Source organism: Larus michahellis, chromosome 1 (assembly GCF_964199755.1).
Source record: "Larus michahellis chromosome 1, bLarMic1.1, whole genome shotgun sequence".
NCBI lineage: Eukaryota > Metazoa > Chordata > Aves > Charadriiformes > Laridae > Larus > Larus michahellis.
The window spans coordinates 3,096,119-3,110,350 of NC_133896.1; the positions used below are offsets into that span (position 1 = coordinate 3,096,119).

Below are 14,232 nucleotides of genomic sequence, written 5' to 3' on the forward strand. Positions count from 1 at the left end.
TCCTCTTTGAGCTGACCTTCTCTCCAGGTCTTCCCAGCTAGGCTTACGTTTCGCTCTTGCCGACTCTTTATGCAAAATATCTCAAACGTGGCCTTTCTGGTCCCTCTGCTCAGCTAAATCCATCACAACTCAGGCTACCAGTTTTGGCGGCATCATCATCATCATCATCATCATCATTATTATTATTATTATTATTATTATTGTTGTTGTTATTATTGTTATTGTTATTATTATTATTATTATTGTTTGCCCCCTGGCCGTGAGAAGTGAAATCTTGTCCTGATGGTGTCTGTTGAAAGCGATGCTGCGGATAATTTCCTACCCCGGATTCACATCATCTCCTTTCATCCTGCCACTGCCTTCCCCATCAACGTTACCCCTTGCAAGTCACACGTCTTCGCTTTTGAAGCCCCACGTGTCCCATTTCTGCCTCCCTGCTCTTTCCAATTCCCTCTTTACTCTCTCTCCGGACCACTCCTGACACCACCCTCCGTCCCTCACTCGTCCGCTTTTCAAACAAGCGCCAAGTTCCGCTGTTTGTTTCTCAGGAGGAATTTCTGCTGGACGTAGACAACGGGAATTGATTAACTTCCCACAAATCCCTCCAAAAATCCTCTTGGTTGCTCATAAAGCACTTGAAAACTACCACTTACGTGTGTGTGTGTGTGTGTGTGTGTGTGTGTGTGTGTGTGTGTGTGTGTATGTTATTATGAGAGTATATATATGTGTGTGTCTGTATATATATGTACTCTCACAATAATACATATATAATATATATAAAATATATATTTTTTATATATATAAGGGTTACACAAATAAGAACAGATGCTTTTGATAGGTGTCAGCATTTTAATGAGGAATAAAATTGAGCCCTGGATACTTCTGGCCATCTAATGGCACTATTTCTTGTAATCTATATAATATATATAAAACATATATGTTATCATGAGAGTATATATATATATTATCATGAGAGTACGGATTGCCTCAGTTTCCTTGTTTCAATTTGTTGTTTCTTATCTTTGTGTGCATTATAAGCATGCTGAGAAAAAAAAAAATCATCTTTTTTTTTTTTTTTTTTTTTTTTTTTAAAATCTGGGCGCTCCCTAGCGCAGCTGGGGTCTGGTCCCGGCACAACTCCTCTCCGACGCCGGTTGGAGTAACTAAAAGAGGGCAGGACGTTGTCTCCAGCGCTCTCCCGTGCTGGCGCATGGGGGCTAATTAGTAGATTGTTCTTTTACAGGGTTTTCTTTTAGAACTAAGGCCAGGCATGACCGTGGGAACAGCACGCGTGGGGACTGTCCCCAGTTTGGGTGTGGATGTGGGTGTGGACGTGGATGTGGGTGTGGACGTGGATGTGGACGTGGGTGTGGGTGTGGACGTGGGTGTGGATGTGGGTGTGGACGTGGATGTGGGTGTGGGTGTGGATGTGGATGTGGGTGTGGGTGTGGACGTGGACGTGGATGTGGGTGTGGACGTGGATGTGGGTGTGGATGTGGATGTGGGTGTGGACGTGGGTGTGGACGTGGACGTGGGTGTGGATGTGGATGTGGGTGTGGACGTGGGTGTGGACGTGGACGTGGGTGTGGACGTGGATGTGGACGTGGACGTGGGTGTGGACGTGGGTGTGGACGTGGGTGTGGATGTGGGTGTGGATGTGGGTGTGGGTGTGGACGTGGGTGTGGACGTGGGTGTGGGTGTGGACGTGGGTGTGGACGTGGGTGTGGGTGTGGATGTGGACGTGGATGTGGACGTGGATGTGGGTGTGGGTGTGGACGTGGGTGTGGATGTGGGTGTGGACGTGGACGTGGGTGTGGACGTGGGTGTGGACGTGGGTGTGGGTGTGGATGTGGACGTGGATGTGGATGTGGGTGTGGACGTGGACGTGGGTGTGGGTGTGGACGTGGGTGTGGGTGTGGACGTGGGTGTGGATGTGGGTGTGGACGTGGATGTGGACGTGGGTGTGGGTGTGGATGTGGACGTGGGTGTGGGTGTGGACGTGGGTGTGGATGTGGGTGTGGACGTGGATGTGGGTGTGGGTGTGGGTGTGGATGTGGATGTGGGTGTGGGTGTGGACGTGGACGTGGATGTGGGTGTGGACGTGGATGTGGGTGTGGATGTGGATGTGGGTGTGGACGTGGGTGTGGACGTGGACGTGGGTGTGGACGTGGGTGTGGACGTGGACGTGGGTGTGGACGTGGATGTGGACGTGGACGTGGGTGTGGACGTGGGTGTGGACGTGGGTGTGGATGTGGGTGTGGATGTGGGTGTGGATGTGGGTGTGGGTGTGGACGTGGGTGTGGGTGTGGATGTGGACGTGGATGTGGACGTGGATGTGGGTGTGGGTGTGGACGTGGGTGTGGACGTGGGTGTGGACGTGGGTGTGGGTGTGGACGTGGGTGTGGACGTGGGTGTGGGTGTGGATGTGGACGTGGATGTGGATGTGGGTGTGGACGTGGACGTGGGTGTGGGTGTGGACGTGGGTGTGGGTGTGGATGTGGGTGTGGGTGTGGATGTGGGTGTGGATGTGGATGTGGATGTGGGTGTGGATGTGGATGTGGGTGTGGACGTGGATGTGGATGTGGACGTGCTGAGCTGCTCCTTTGGAGGGGAAGGCAGGATTTTACACGCCAGAGATGCAGGTTGTGCTGTATTTGTGCTGTTTTCCCTCGGCCCAGAGGATCGTCTCTGGTCTGGTTTATTTAGTAGTACAGAGGTAGCCTTAGATGCCAAGGGTTACACAAATAAAACCAGATGCTTTTGATAGGTGTCAGCATTTTAATGAGGAATAAAATTGAGCCCTGGATACTTCTGGCCATCTAATGGCACTATTTTTTGTAACGCATGCTGATTTTTTGTTGCTATTTTTTTCCCCATATTTTATGACAATTGCCTGAAGTCCTGATCTGGTGGGATTATGCCAGATACCTGCACAGTTGGAAACTCATCAGCGATTCAGATTCCTTCAGTCAGAATGTCAGTTTTATCACAAAACTTGTAAAGCTTACCGTGGTGATTTCAAATTTCCTCTTTAGTAGACATTTTGTTTGAATGCCGTGAAGGGGCTCCTTTCTCGGTGCCCCCAGGAGTACAATAAGCTATGCTCTTTGAGAGAGGCTAGATGACTACAAAGTTGCCTTCATTAAATTTTCTCTTCGTGCTTTAGCATAGAATATTTCTTTTCAAAACTCTCTCTCTCATTTTCTTTTGTGTCTTCATCCTATTACCTTTATGAGATTGCGGTGCATCGGCTTGATGGAAAAGGTGGGTGCGCGGCTCCCTCGGAGGCTTCTTCCAGCGCACAGGAATATTCTGCTGGCATGTGAGGTGCTTGAGGAGCAGCTGGGAAAGCGAAAGCAGATCAAGTAATTGTAAACTTAATAAAACCACGTTGTTCCTAGGCGTGCCATGTGGCGCGCGGTGCAGATCAGGCTGCGGTTCATATTGACTTTTGGGAAGAAAGGCATTTTAGATTTCATGTGTGTTGATTCTGTAAAGGAGTTATTGAGTTGCGCTGAGTGGAGATGGAGAGCTGTCGGGGTTCCCTGGCAGTCCTGGTTCACTGCTATGATCTGTGTTTTCTTCCTTCAGTTGAGTTGTGACATTCCCAAGTGATTAAATAAATAAATGAACAAATAAAATGACGGAACACTTTCCCTGCCACGTGTCCCAAAATATCTCTCTCAGGAATCATAGAATCATGAACTGCCTCGGTTGGAAGGGACCTTTCAGATCGTCGAGTCCAACCATCAACCCAACACTGACAGAAACCAGTGCTAAACCCCAGGAGATGGGGTAGTTCAGGGAAGGGACCTCCTGCCCGACGCAGGGTCAGCTCTGGGACCGGACCAGGTTGCTTTGTCCATTCAGGTGTTTAAAACCTCCGTGTTTTCACTACAGATTGCACATAATTACTGCTTTTGCACTGTTTACCTTTTCTTACAAGCTTTTCCTTCAGTCAAGCCCCACAGCCCCTTAAATGCTTCTGTAAAATGACCCTTATTTATAGGAACTTTAGAGAAGTTCTCTGTTAGGGAGATATTTCGTTTCCTTTTTGAGGCATTTCCTTGCTGTTGGCTGTTTCTGACCGTTCATCTGAGAGTCCTGTCAGCCACCACCAAACAGAAATCAATCGCAAGCCCTTCGGTGGGGGTTACCATAATGGACATTGTAAGCTTCTTTCCTGACCGGGAGATCCTGCAGGACGTGGTTTATGGCCATCTCATGTTAGACAGTAATCTCATTTAGCATTTTCCCAAAAGTGCAAATAGTGCATTAGGGGAGCGTAACAAGCACAGCAGATCAATACGGAGACGGTGCTCTCCCTCAACAGATTAATCCAAGAAAATGGACCTGGTTGACTTGAAGGAAGCGGCCCCGTTCGCATTGAGCTGCTTTGGGTCTGCAGTGCCTGGAAGGACAGGCAGCGCTTTAAAAAATCACCGGTGAAAAGTCATCGTATGAAAACAAGTCACTGTGGGGCAGGAGATGACGTGTCTTATAGGACTCCGATACTGTCGGCAACGAGAAGAGTCCATTGAAGCATTCAAATAAGGGATAATACATGGACTTCGAACGGTCACTAATGGCATGGCTCAGGGAAAAAAGCAATGAAAAAAGCTGCTTAATGTGGGTTAGAGTACCCCCGCTGAAATGGCTTTAAATACATTTAGAGAATTTGTGTAGCAAGTGAACGGCAGCCCGTTTCCTTTGCTCTTCACCTTTATATAAGAAGTCACTTAAAAATCGCTTGTGAATAAAGGCACAGCTGGGTTTACTGTCTGTATTTGTTGTTAACTCATGGTCTATTGTATTGGTTTATCAACCCAGACCAGGGTTTCGGGCATTTAAAACGAGCTCTGGTTTAGTTGGACCGCAGTCATCACCACTGTGAGTCTTGCGTCTACAAAGAGCGTCCGTGGTGCTCCCTCTCATACTCCATCCTGATACAGACCTTGCCATAATCAGTCGGCGTGCGGCAGTTTATGGTGGTACATTTTGATGCCTAACACGTTTTTGAAGTGCTTGCTGATATCAGCAGAGGGGGGATTAAGGGAAAATCCTCATCCGTAAGAGCCTACAGAAGTTCGAACTTTCAGATCACAAAGTGTGTAAGCACCTGGGACTGCATTTAAATTCTGGTTTAGGCCTTTCACAGGTGTACGGTAATGAATGAAAAGAGTAAGAGGGATGTTTTATATAGGTACATACTGTAAAATCAAGGCGACTTAACATTCCTTTTTTTTTTTTTTTGGTACTACATCTTGAGTGATTGCCAAGAAGTCAATTCCCCGAAGGAAGGGCATTGTGCTTCGCGTTTCACTTCCTTACTGTAGTAGAATAAAGAGCTGCCTTGGCCAATCAGCAAAATAAGAAGGAACAGAATATTTGTCTGAGGATACTGTGGCTGATGGGTCTCATTTTTTTCACAACCTTATTGAACTAAAAATAACATGGGCTGGGATGGACGTTAGAGCGGCCACTGTCGGGCATTCCTGGTAGGGTAAAGGGGAAGGTGCGTTAAGTAGAAAGTTCACAGGCGTAAAGCGAATGGTTGTTTTCAAGGCATATGAACTGTAAGTGTTTTTCTAAATTTTCCTGTGTTTTTTTTCTACCATCGAAATGTTTTTTATCTTTGGTGTGAAAGGGGTGAAACTGTGATTTGGTTGTCTCTTATAGAAATGAGGACCTTAAAAAGTATTTATAAAGTAATTGTCCAATTAGCTTAAAATTTCAGTGGACATTTTGTCTCTGGAACACTTCGCCAACCCCCTTACTTTTGAAACAGGAAAACGTAGTCATCCCATTTTAATTCTGTGGCATTATCAGTGTGGGTAACATTTTATAATTAATGCAAATGTCAAGATTTTTGTCCAAAAGAGGTTGGATTCTACAGGACAGACTAAAGAACCTTCCATTCTTTTGGCTTCCGTTGAAGGCAAAAAGCGTATTGCATCAGCCAAAAAGATGGCAAGTGTAATGAATTCATACGGTGAAGAAAATAGACAAAATTCCTAAATAACTTGCACATCTGGCGTCAGGATTAGAATTGAGGTGATGGGAAGGAGGATGCGCCAAAAATAGAGGCTATCATCAGATCAGCAGAAGTAGGTTGTGAAATTTGCTGGTGGTAGCAGGATTTTTATATTTTTGAGGTCAACCCAATGGGTGATTTCACTTTTATGCAGGAGCAGTATTTAATAAACAGCAAATTAATGTGTTCGTAGGACTGTACAGCGATGAAGCTCTCCTGTGGTTCTCTGTTTTTCTAAGGTAGGTGAGATCAGACGTGCTTCGTCATTGCTGGGATCTTCAGTTAAAGACGTGTCCTCATAGGAAATTGGATGTTAATTTTCTCTGCCAGCTGGAACCCGGGTACTGGATCAGGAGACACCTGCAGTCCTAATAGCCAGATTTCTGCAGCTCACGTTGATGTTTGTGTCTGATGTTACCCACTTTATAGCCCAAATAGCTCTAGCAACAGCCTTTGTTTATAACTTCAAAGTGTTTTCCTTCATTTCCATTATCCAGTTTACTTCTTTAAAAAAAATTTTTTAAAAAGAGTTGCAATCTTTCCTGAAGTCTTTTCAAGAAGAAAACCAAAACGATCTTTTCTCTTTCCGCAGGCGGTATGAGTCTCACCCAATCTGCGCTGATCTGCAGGATAAAATTCTACAATGTTATCGGCAGCACGCTCAGGAGACCCTCAGCTGCTCTGCCCTGGCTAGCCAGTACCTGCACTGTGTCAATCATGCCAAACAGGTGGGTGGAGAAATATTGCCACGGGATTAACGATGGAATGAAGAAGAGAGGAAGACTATGGTATGGGGTTGTCCAGTCAGTCCTTACATGCTAAAGCAGTACTGTTCCCAGTATGTATGTTCTCACAAGCTCTGTGAGGTCCGCTTTCAATGTATTCAAATGCCAAGGTTTCCGTCTCTTCCCCTGGGAAGCTCTTGGTTAGCGCAGTAGCTGTCGCTGTTGGCAGATGTTCCCTTCTCTCTGCAGTTTTAGCAGTAAAACAAGAGGATTAAACTACATGGTGCTATTTGGCGTAAATATCTCCACTTTCAGTAAGAAATGAATGGATGTCTCCACCTAGATTGCTCACCACTTGGAAGTCTTGATTCCTTTTATGTTATGTACTCCGAGAGTGTAATACCGCCCTTTACTTCGTCTTGCCCTCTTCTCGTCCACTTTCCTCGGGTATGGTTTTTTTCCTATAGATTATAATCTTCAATGCTTTATTAGTGCAGCGTAAAGGAAAACGATAGTAATATACACATTTTTCAGTTAAGCTAAAATTTCTAAACATGATTCTTTTTCAACAGCTTACGTCTTTCAAATATAGAGATGCATACATTGACCTTGATTGCGTTCTTAAAGAAACCAGTTGCAAACGTGCTTACAGGCCATATATGTAGCGTATGTTAAAAGTGCTTACATAAGTCTGTTGATCTTTATTTCTGCTAAAATATATGAGTTAATATTTGGAACATCTGAAAATGTGTGCTCTAATGTGTTAGCAGTGACCCAGCACCACGTCTAGTATTTGATAATGATAATAATTTTCACCCGAGTTAATTCTGCCAGTCCAGAAAAGTAGTAAGACTGTGACTATAATCATTCATCGTGACCTTTTTGCAGTTGCACTGGTGCAGTCTTGCTCTGGTGTTACTGAGGATCCTGCTCATGGTCTAGTGCTGTGTAATTCTTCGTAGGAGACAACGGTTGCGTGGCAGTGCTAAAGCTGTTCCTCAGTCCGCAGCACTTAATACATTTATGCGGTGCTATTATTGTTAATTCTTTATTTATACAGTTAGTCTGCTTCTTGCGCAGGCAGCCTGGCTGGATTGGCAGTGCTGGAAGACAAACTCAGCGAACAGCCGTAGCGTGGTTGTTCTCTCAACAGTGCAGGACAATTTGTGTGGCTGTCCAGGCAGCTCTGAAATCACTTGGTGATTTTAAATGTGGTTATCATCAGTGAAAACTTTAAAGAGGATTCATGTGACAAAATATAAAAGTCAAGGAGGTCAGCCTGTCCTTTTCAAAATCACAGAATCACAGAACGGTTGGAGTTGGAAGGGACCTTAAAGATCATCCAGTGCCACCCCCTGCCCTGGGCAGGGACACCTCCCACCAGCCCAGGTTGCCCCAAGCCCCGTCCAACCTGGCCTTGAACCCCTCCAGGGGTGGGGCAGCCACAGCTTCTCTGGGCAACCTGTGTTTCACCACACTCACAGGAAAGAATTTCTTCCTGAGATCTCACCTAAATCTCCCCTCTTTCAGTTTAAAACCCTTCCCCTCATTCTACTGCTCCCCTCCCTGCTCCAGAGTCCCTCCCCAGCTTTCCTGGAGCCCCTTGAGGGACTGGAAGGGGCTGGAAGGTCTCCCCGGCGCCTTCTCTTCTCCAGGCTGAACCCCCCCAGCTCTCTCAGCCTGTCCCCACAGCAGAGGGGCTCCAGCCCTCCCAGCATCTCCGGGGCCTCCTCTGGCCCCGCTCCAACAGCTCCGTGTCTCTCCTGTGCTGAGGCCCCAGCGCTGGAGGCAGCACTGCAGGGGGGTCTCCCCGAGCGGAGCAGAGGGGCAGAATCCCCCCCTCGCCCTGCTGCCCACACTGCTGGGGATGCAGCCCAGGCTGCGGGGGGTTTCTGGGCTGCCAGCGCTTGTTGCTGGCTCGTGTTGAGCTTCTCATCCACCAACACCCCCAAGTCCTTCTCCTCAGGGCTGCTCTCCAGCCATTCTCCGCCCAGCCTGGATTTGTGCTTGGCATTGCCTTGACCCAGGGGCAGGACCTTGCACTTGGCCTGGTTGAACTTCATAAGCTTGGCACAGACCCATCTCTCCAGCGTGTCCAGGTCCCTCTGGATGGCAGAAGTCACCTCTGTCAGTATATCCTTTAGTGTTTCTCCTGCCCACTTGTTAATGCACCGAGTTCCTGAGTTCCTTTATTTCCTTAAAAACTCTACAACCTACCAGATCTCCCTGCTCATGAAAGTTTTTCCTGATCTCCTAGCCTGAGGTTTTCTTTCATAAAGCTACAGACGCTTTATTAATTTAGGAAAGATGGTTGAGCCGTGTTCAGACGCCCAAGCGTGAGAATTGCCACTAGCTTTGTCCAGTGCCTTCCGTGGGCACAGGAGCTGCTATGGCTCCAACCTGCAAATTTTGCTCATCCCCCTCTTCCCTAAGCTGTACCGTTCCCTATGACCTTTTGAACTGGATTTTTTTTCTTTCAATGGAATTGCAGGTTTTTTTAGTTCATTCCTGCTATGACTAACGATAATTGGTGCTATATTTTTTCTCAGTTTTCCCTTAACGTGATTTTTGTATTCCAAACTCCAGTTTGAAGTTACTGGACCGTGAATGTTTCTGAGATATCTTATTAAAAATGTCATTAAATAATTCTAGGTTGTTACGTAGTGGACTAGGTTTTCACCCTGGCTTGCATCTTCTGGAACACTGATTTCCTGTATTTATAATTCTGTATTATTTTTAAAAGTAACTAGAAAATTTAGAAGATTACTTATACATGTTTAAGCTATAACTAAAGTTTGCATCTGATAGAAATTTCTTCAGAAGACTATGATGAGGATGAATTAATTCATGTTCAGAAGGTGCAGGATAAGGAAATTGCATAAATATGAGCATTAGGTTTTTGAACCCTTTTAAGCACCTTTTTTGTTGAAGATCTTCAACCAAGCCTGTCAAGTAGTTAAAAGTGTTTCCTAAATGCTTCTTACTCTCTTTCACACATGCTTCGAGATGAGAATTCAGAGAGGTTTCTCTCTTATGATAACAGAGAAAGAGAAGCCTTTCATGATGGAAATATTTGCAAGCAGGAACAATTGTTTTTCATAATGAACATCGGGCCTCTGTAGCTCATCCTCCATGTGTTGCAGCTGTAATTGTAATTATTTTTACTCGCCGATTGCCCAGAAGTCCAGACAAACAGTTACTTTGAAATAACCGCCGAACGCCGTTATAAAATACTCTGAGATTACCTGCTATGTATTGCTCGGTTGGAAGGCAGAGGAGTGGGATAAATAGCGGATTCAGAAATGAAAAAGTTAACTGACGCTGACTACAAGAAACAAACAGAGAAGAAAATTTGCTGGAGGGAATAGACCAAGATATTGAAAACCAAATAAGTTAACTAATCCGATTTCCTGGCGGTGAGTCTGGGCACTTGTGCTCGGGCTGAGCACACTCTGTGCTTTTCATAAATTGAATTTATTGACTCCTCTTTCTTTCCTATCTTGCTTATAATTATCTCACCCTCTCTTCTGTGTGCTCCTTATTCTCAGCCTGTCTGTAATCTCATGTCTCTATCTGTCCTTTTCTCCCCTTGTTAGAAAGGCCCAGAGAGCTGTTAATTCAGAGGAGTTTGACACGTTGCTGTAGATTCACTTTAAATTTTTTCCCAAAGTCATGAGAAGCTAGTGAGAGAAATTAAACTCTATTATTAATGTTTGCATTTTATTGTAATAGTAACGGAGAGGAAAAAACCTGCTTAATGGAGCTATTAAGGGGAAGACGTTAGGATTGTGTGTGGCACGTATTTGTGCTCCCACTGCTGAAGACACGCACTAATACGGGCCATCCAGTGGCATTTTTATCGCTTATCCTAGCCTACCATCCACTGATATGGACAAGGTAGTTGTTAAAATACCCTTTTTTTTCTCATTTTTTCTGTTTGGGGTTTTTTTCCCTTTCCCCCGGGCTACAGGGAGTCCTAATTCCTGTATGGAAACAAAACCAGACTATGGTTTAATGAAGTCTGTGCAGTAGTTTCCTATTAGGCTGTTGAATTCCACGGGGATGCAAGTCTCTGCAGGCAGGTTAGATTTGAAAGTGCTTCAAAGAAAAACACCAACAGCTGCTGGTGGCTGACAGCCTGGCTCCAAAACGTTATCCTTCAGCCTCTTCAGCCTTGTGGTAACCATTATTTTAATTTGTGGAATAGAGTGGTCCTTAATCACGCGTCCTAGTCAGAATGAAACCATTATTTTAGCCTCATCCTCCAGTATTGTTACTAGACGCCATCTTCTAAGCTAACAGGAAAATATGTAAAATTAGTGTAGCTGGAAACACTGAACTGAAATGCAATAAAAAGGTATTGTCTTTTATGGCCACCATGTAACACTCCCTTGATAGAAGGGAGTGTGTTATGGAAGAGTCACACCAGGTTCCCTTCACGCCTACACTGGTGTCACGAAAAAACAGAAGGAAAATATTTTAAACACATGAAGTAAATTTGTAGGCGATGTTAAATGCCAAGAGTCAGTAAAGACCAATAAACCCCCCCTCAAATGTAGACAAAACCGTAGCAAGCCCTAGAACACTCCCATTTGTCTGGAGAGGAAATTTTGTGGGCAGAAATAGGCGTGTGATGAACAAATACCTGCAATTTCTTTCCTTAGGACACTAAATAAAAGAAAAGTAACACAATTTTTTTCTCAGATCTTTTGGGAATTTCCTGTGTTAACTTTGGCAGTGTTAAATTTATGTAAAGTTAATATTCAGCCCAGCGATGGCTTCGAGCAAGTTTCTGTAATACCACTGCAAAAAGAGTTTTCCAGCTAAAGTAGCCTTCGTGGGTTTTGCAGAAATCTCCGTGGGGATGCTGTCCAAGTGAGATGGGAGATTTTGTTAACTGATAAAAGTTTACCTTACTTTTGTTCATAATAGCGCCTACGGAGCATAAACCCGACTCCTTTTATTTTGTCAGCCTGTACTTCTCTACCACGGGCCCCGGAGAATGTTTGCGATCACAAGGATATTTACCATCTTTTCACGTGCACGCTGTCCTGCTCCTTGGTGCAGCTTTTAATCCTTGCAGAAACACTGCTTGATCTACTTGAATGGTTCACTGGCTTAGTTTTAGAAATACCATGAGAATTTGGTTAAAGACACACGTGATGGCAAGTTTTTCATTCCCTTTATTTTTAATTTTCCTGAGCCCTAGGTTCTGTGACTCTGACAATGCAGTCCAGACTCACGTGTGCCCTGCCTGGCCAGATGCTGCTCAAATACTTGAATCAGCTCTTAGTAGGTCTCCTGTAAGATTTCAGGGTTTACATTTGGGCTTGCTCCTGACGTAAGCCCTAAAAATTATCAAACCCCTTCCTGCCATTTCTTACAAGGACACTCATAATTACCGTCTTCCTTATTTTCTGAAATTTGAAGGCGAGAACAGTAGATTGCCTTGGTCAACATCGTAGCCCTCCAGTCAACATAGATGGCCTCCAGCATGCTTTTACCGCCTACCCTGTCAGTGTCCTATCAGGTCCCACTTTTCTCTTCCCCTTGCTGGTCTAGACAAGTAGTAGCCCTCCAGTCAACATCGTAGTCATCATCGTAGCCCTCCAGTCAACATAGGTGGCCTCCAGCATGCTTTTACCCGTCTACCCTGTAAGTGTCCTATCAGATCCCACTTTTTTCTCCCCCTTACTGGTCTAGACAAGTAGTATCCATACATACGCCCATTTCTGCAGGCCCTTTATTTCTAGATCACGGCAGTAGGAAGTTCTTAGAGCCCTACATACTGTCCTTGCAAATCTGCATTTTCATGGTAGAGGCCAGGACCTCTCTGAAGGGTCAAGACCTTGATGGCAGAGCTCTCTGGTGTGGCAGGAGGAATAACTCTTGGACTACTTGACAGATCTATACTTGTAGCTCTTGGTGTCCTGGCTGTGCCAGGAGGTGATTAATGAAGCGCGAGGTCGGGGCAATGTGTCCAGGCTATCGAGATTTTGATTATAACTCATAAGACAGGAAGGAGATAGGTAGGGGAGATACTTAGTGTTTTATGACGATGATATATTTTATGAATATTTTATGATCTATTTTATCATATTTTATGAATATGATATATTTCCTTGAGTATGGAATTGCTGGGAATGGGGTTTATCTTATTGTAAGGTCAGATGTTTTAATTTCCTTTGTAGCCTTAGCATGACTAGAGCCATGATAGCGTTAGGATGGATGAAAAGGAATCATCACTGCAACTCCTCAGGCCTCCAAATGGCTGGCGTGTTGACTCCTCAAATAGGTTCATTCTGCCTCTGTGACTTGTCTCTGTGATGATGTGCATGTTGACAGTGTTTCTTTTTCTATATTTTAATTGAAAAAATCGCAATTCCTAGGAAGGGATTGTTGCCAAACTTCTCTGGACTGACTCTGAGGTATTGAAATGTGTGTTTCTCTCTCTCCTTTCCCTTCCCCCCCAACCCCTTTCTTAGCAGAGCATGCTTGGGAGAGGAGGATAAAGGCATCGTCCAAATCAAGCACAAGACCATCAACTCTAATTTCAGCAGAAGAGCATTTTTTTCCCAAGAATGATATGACAGCCCATTTATGGGGCAGACCAATAAAGAGAAGAACTGGAAGAGCCATTTCAAGAGCAGCAGCCATCACGGCTCAATCAGTGTGACCATTTGAAAAGCCAAGACCTGTATCTTATTACATCAGAAATCGTACATCCGAAGATACTGTTCGGTCTTAGTAAAATCCACTTATTGGTGATTGAAGGAAGGAAAAGAAAAGAACCTTTCACTGACCTCAGAAAGGGGAAATATCCTTCAAATGCTGCTATTTCATTGTAGAATCTCCTCAAAAACAACTCACTGTCAAAGGCACGGGTAGGTAACACTTGGTGTGCCAGGACGTGGCGGTACTTTGTGAGCCAGTCAGCCGTTGCTCCTCACTGTACAGCCTGTATTCGTTGCTCGTATTGACATTTTCCTTACAATGTATAATGACGTAAATTGTGCTTTAATTTATATCACGAATTATGTAACTTAATGAAGTCTCCCTCCAGGCCTTCTGCTGGAATGATGTTAATGATCCAACACTTAAGACGTAACATGGCCTTTATTTACGTGAAATGATTCTGTTGTGCTCCTCACTCCTATCAAGTACTGACGAATATGCCTCGCTCTGTACCAACAATAAATATATTTTATGCACAAGATTGATGTTTCCGTCTGTCTTTCCACTTCTCAGAGGCGGATGGTGTTGCCTCTGCTGTGTCAATCATGTTTTTCCAGCAGATGTTATTGCTGAAGCTTTAAAGCGTAGATTTTTATGCATAACCAACCTTGGTTTCAGGAACGGTACTTACGTATAACTGTTTTCCATCACAGCAACCTAAAAGGATCCCACGTGATCGTGAGCTGTGATTCATGCACCACCAGAGCTTCCTTTCTTGGAAAGTGCTTGTGAATGAAA

General features: G+C 44.8%; 1 protein-coding gene across 2 annotated transcripts in view; it reads left to right on the forward strand.

Annotated features, from left to right (window-relative positions):
* Positions 1 to 13,975, forward strand: part of CHCHD3 (coiled-coil-helix-coiled-coil-helix domain containing 3) — a 176,906-nt gene extending 162,931 nt beyond the window's left edge. Inside the window, exons 7-8 of one of the 2 annotated variants that reach the window (XM_074573189.1) lie at positions 6,627 to 6,762; positions 13,245 to 13,975. In XM_074573189.1, coding sequence (XP_074429290.1) covers positions 6,627 to 6,762; positions 13,245 to 13,271 — 163 coding nt within the window. In that variant the 3' untranslated portion in view covers positions 13,272 to 13,975. The remainder of the gene's footprint in view (positions 1 to 6,626; positions 6,763 to 13,244) is intronic. The other variant, XM_074573190.1, reaches the window with a different exon arrangement.
* Positions 13,976 to 14,232: the final 257 nt, after the last annotated feature.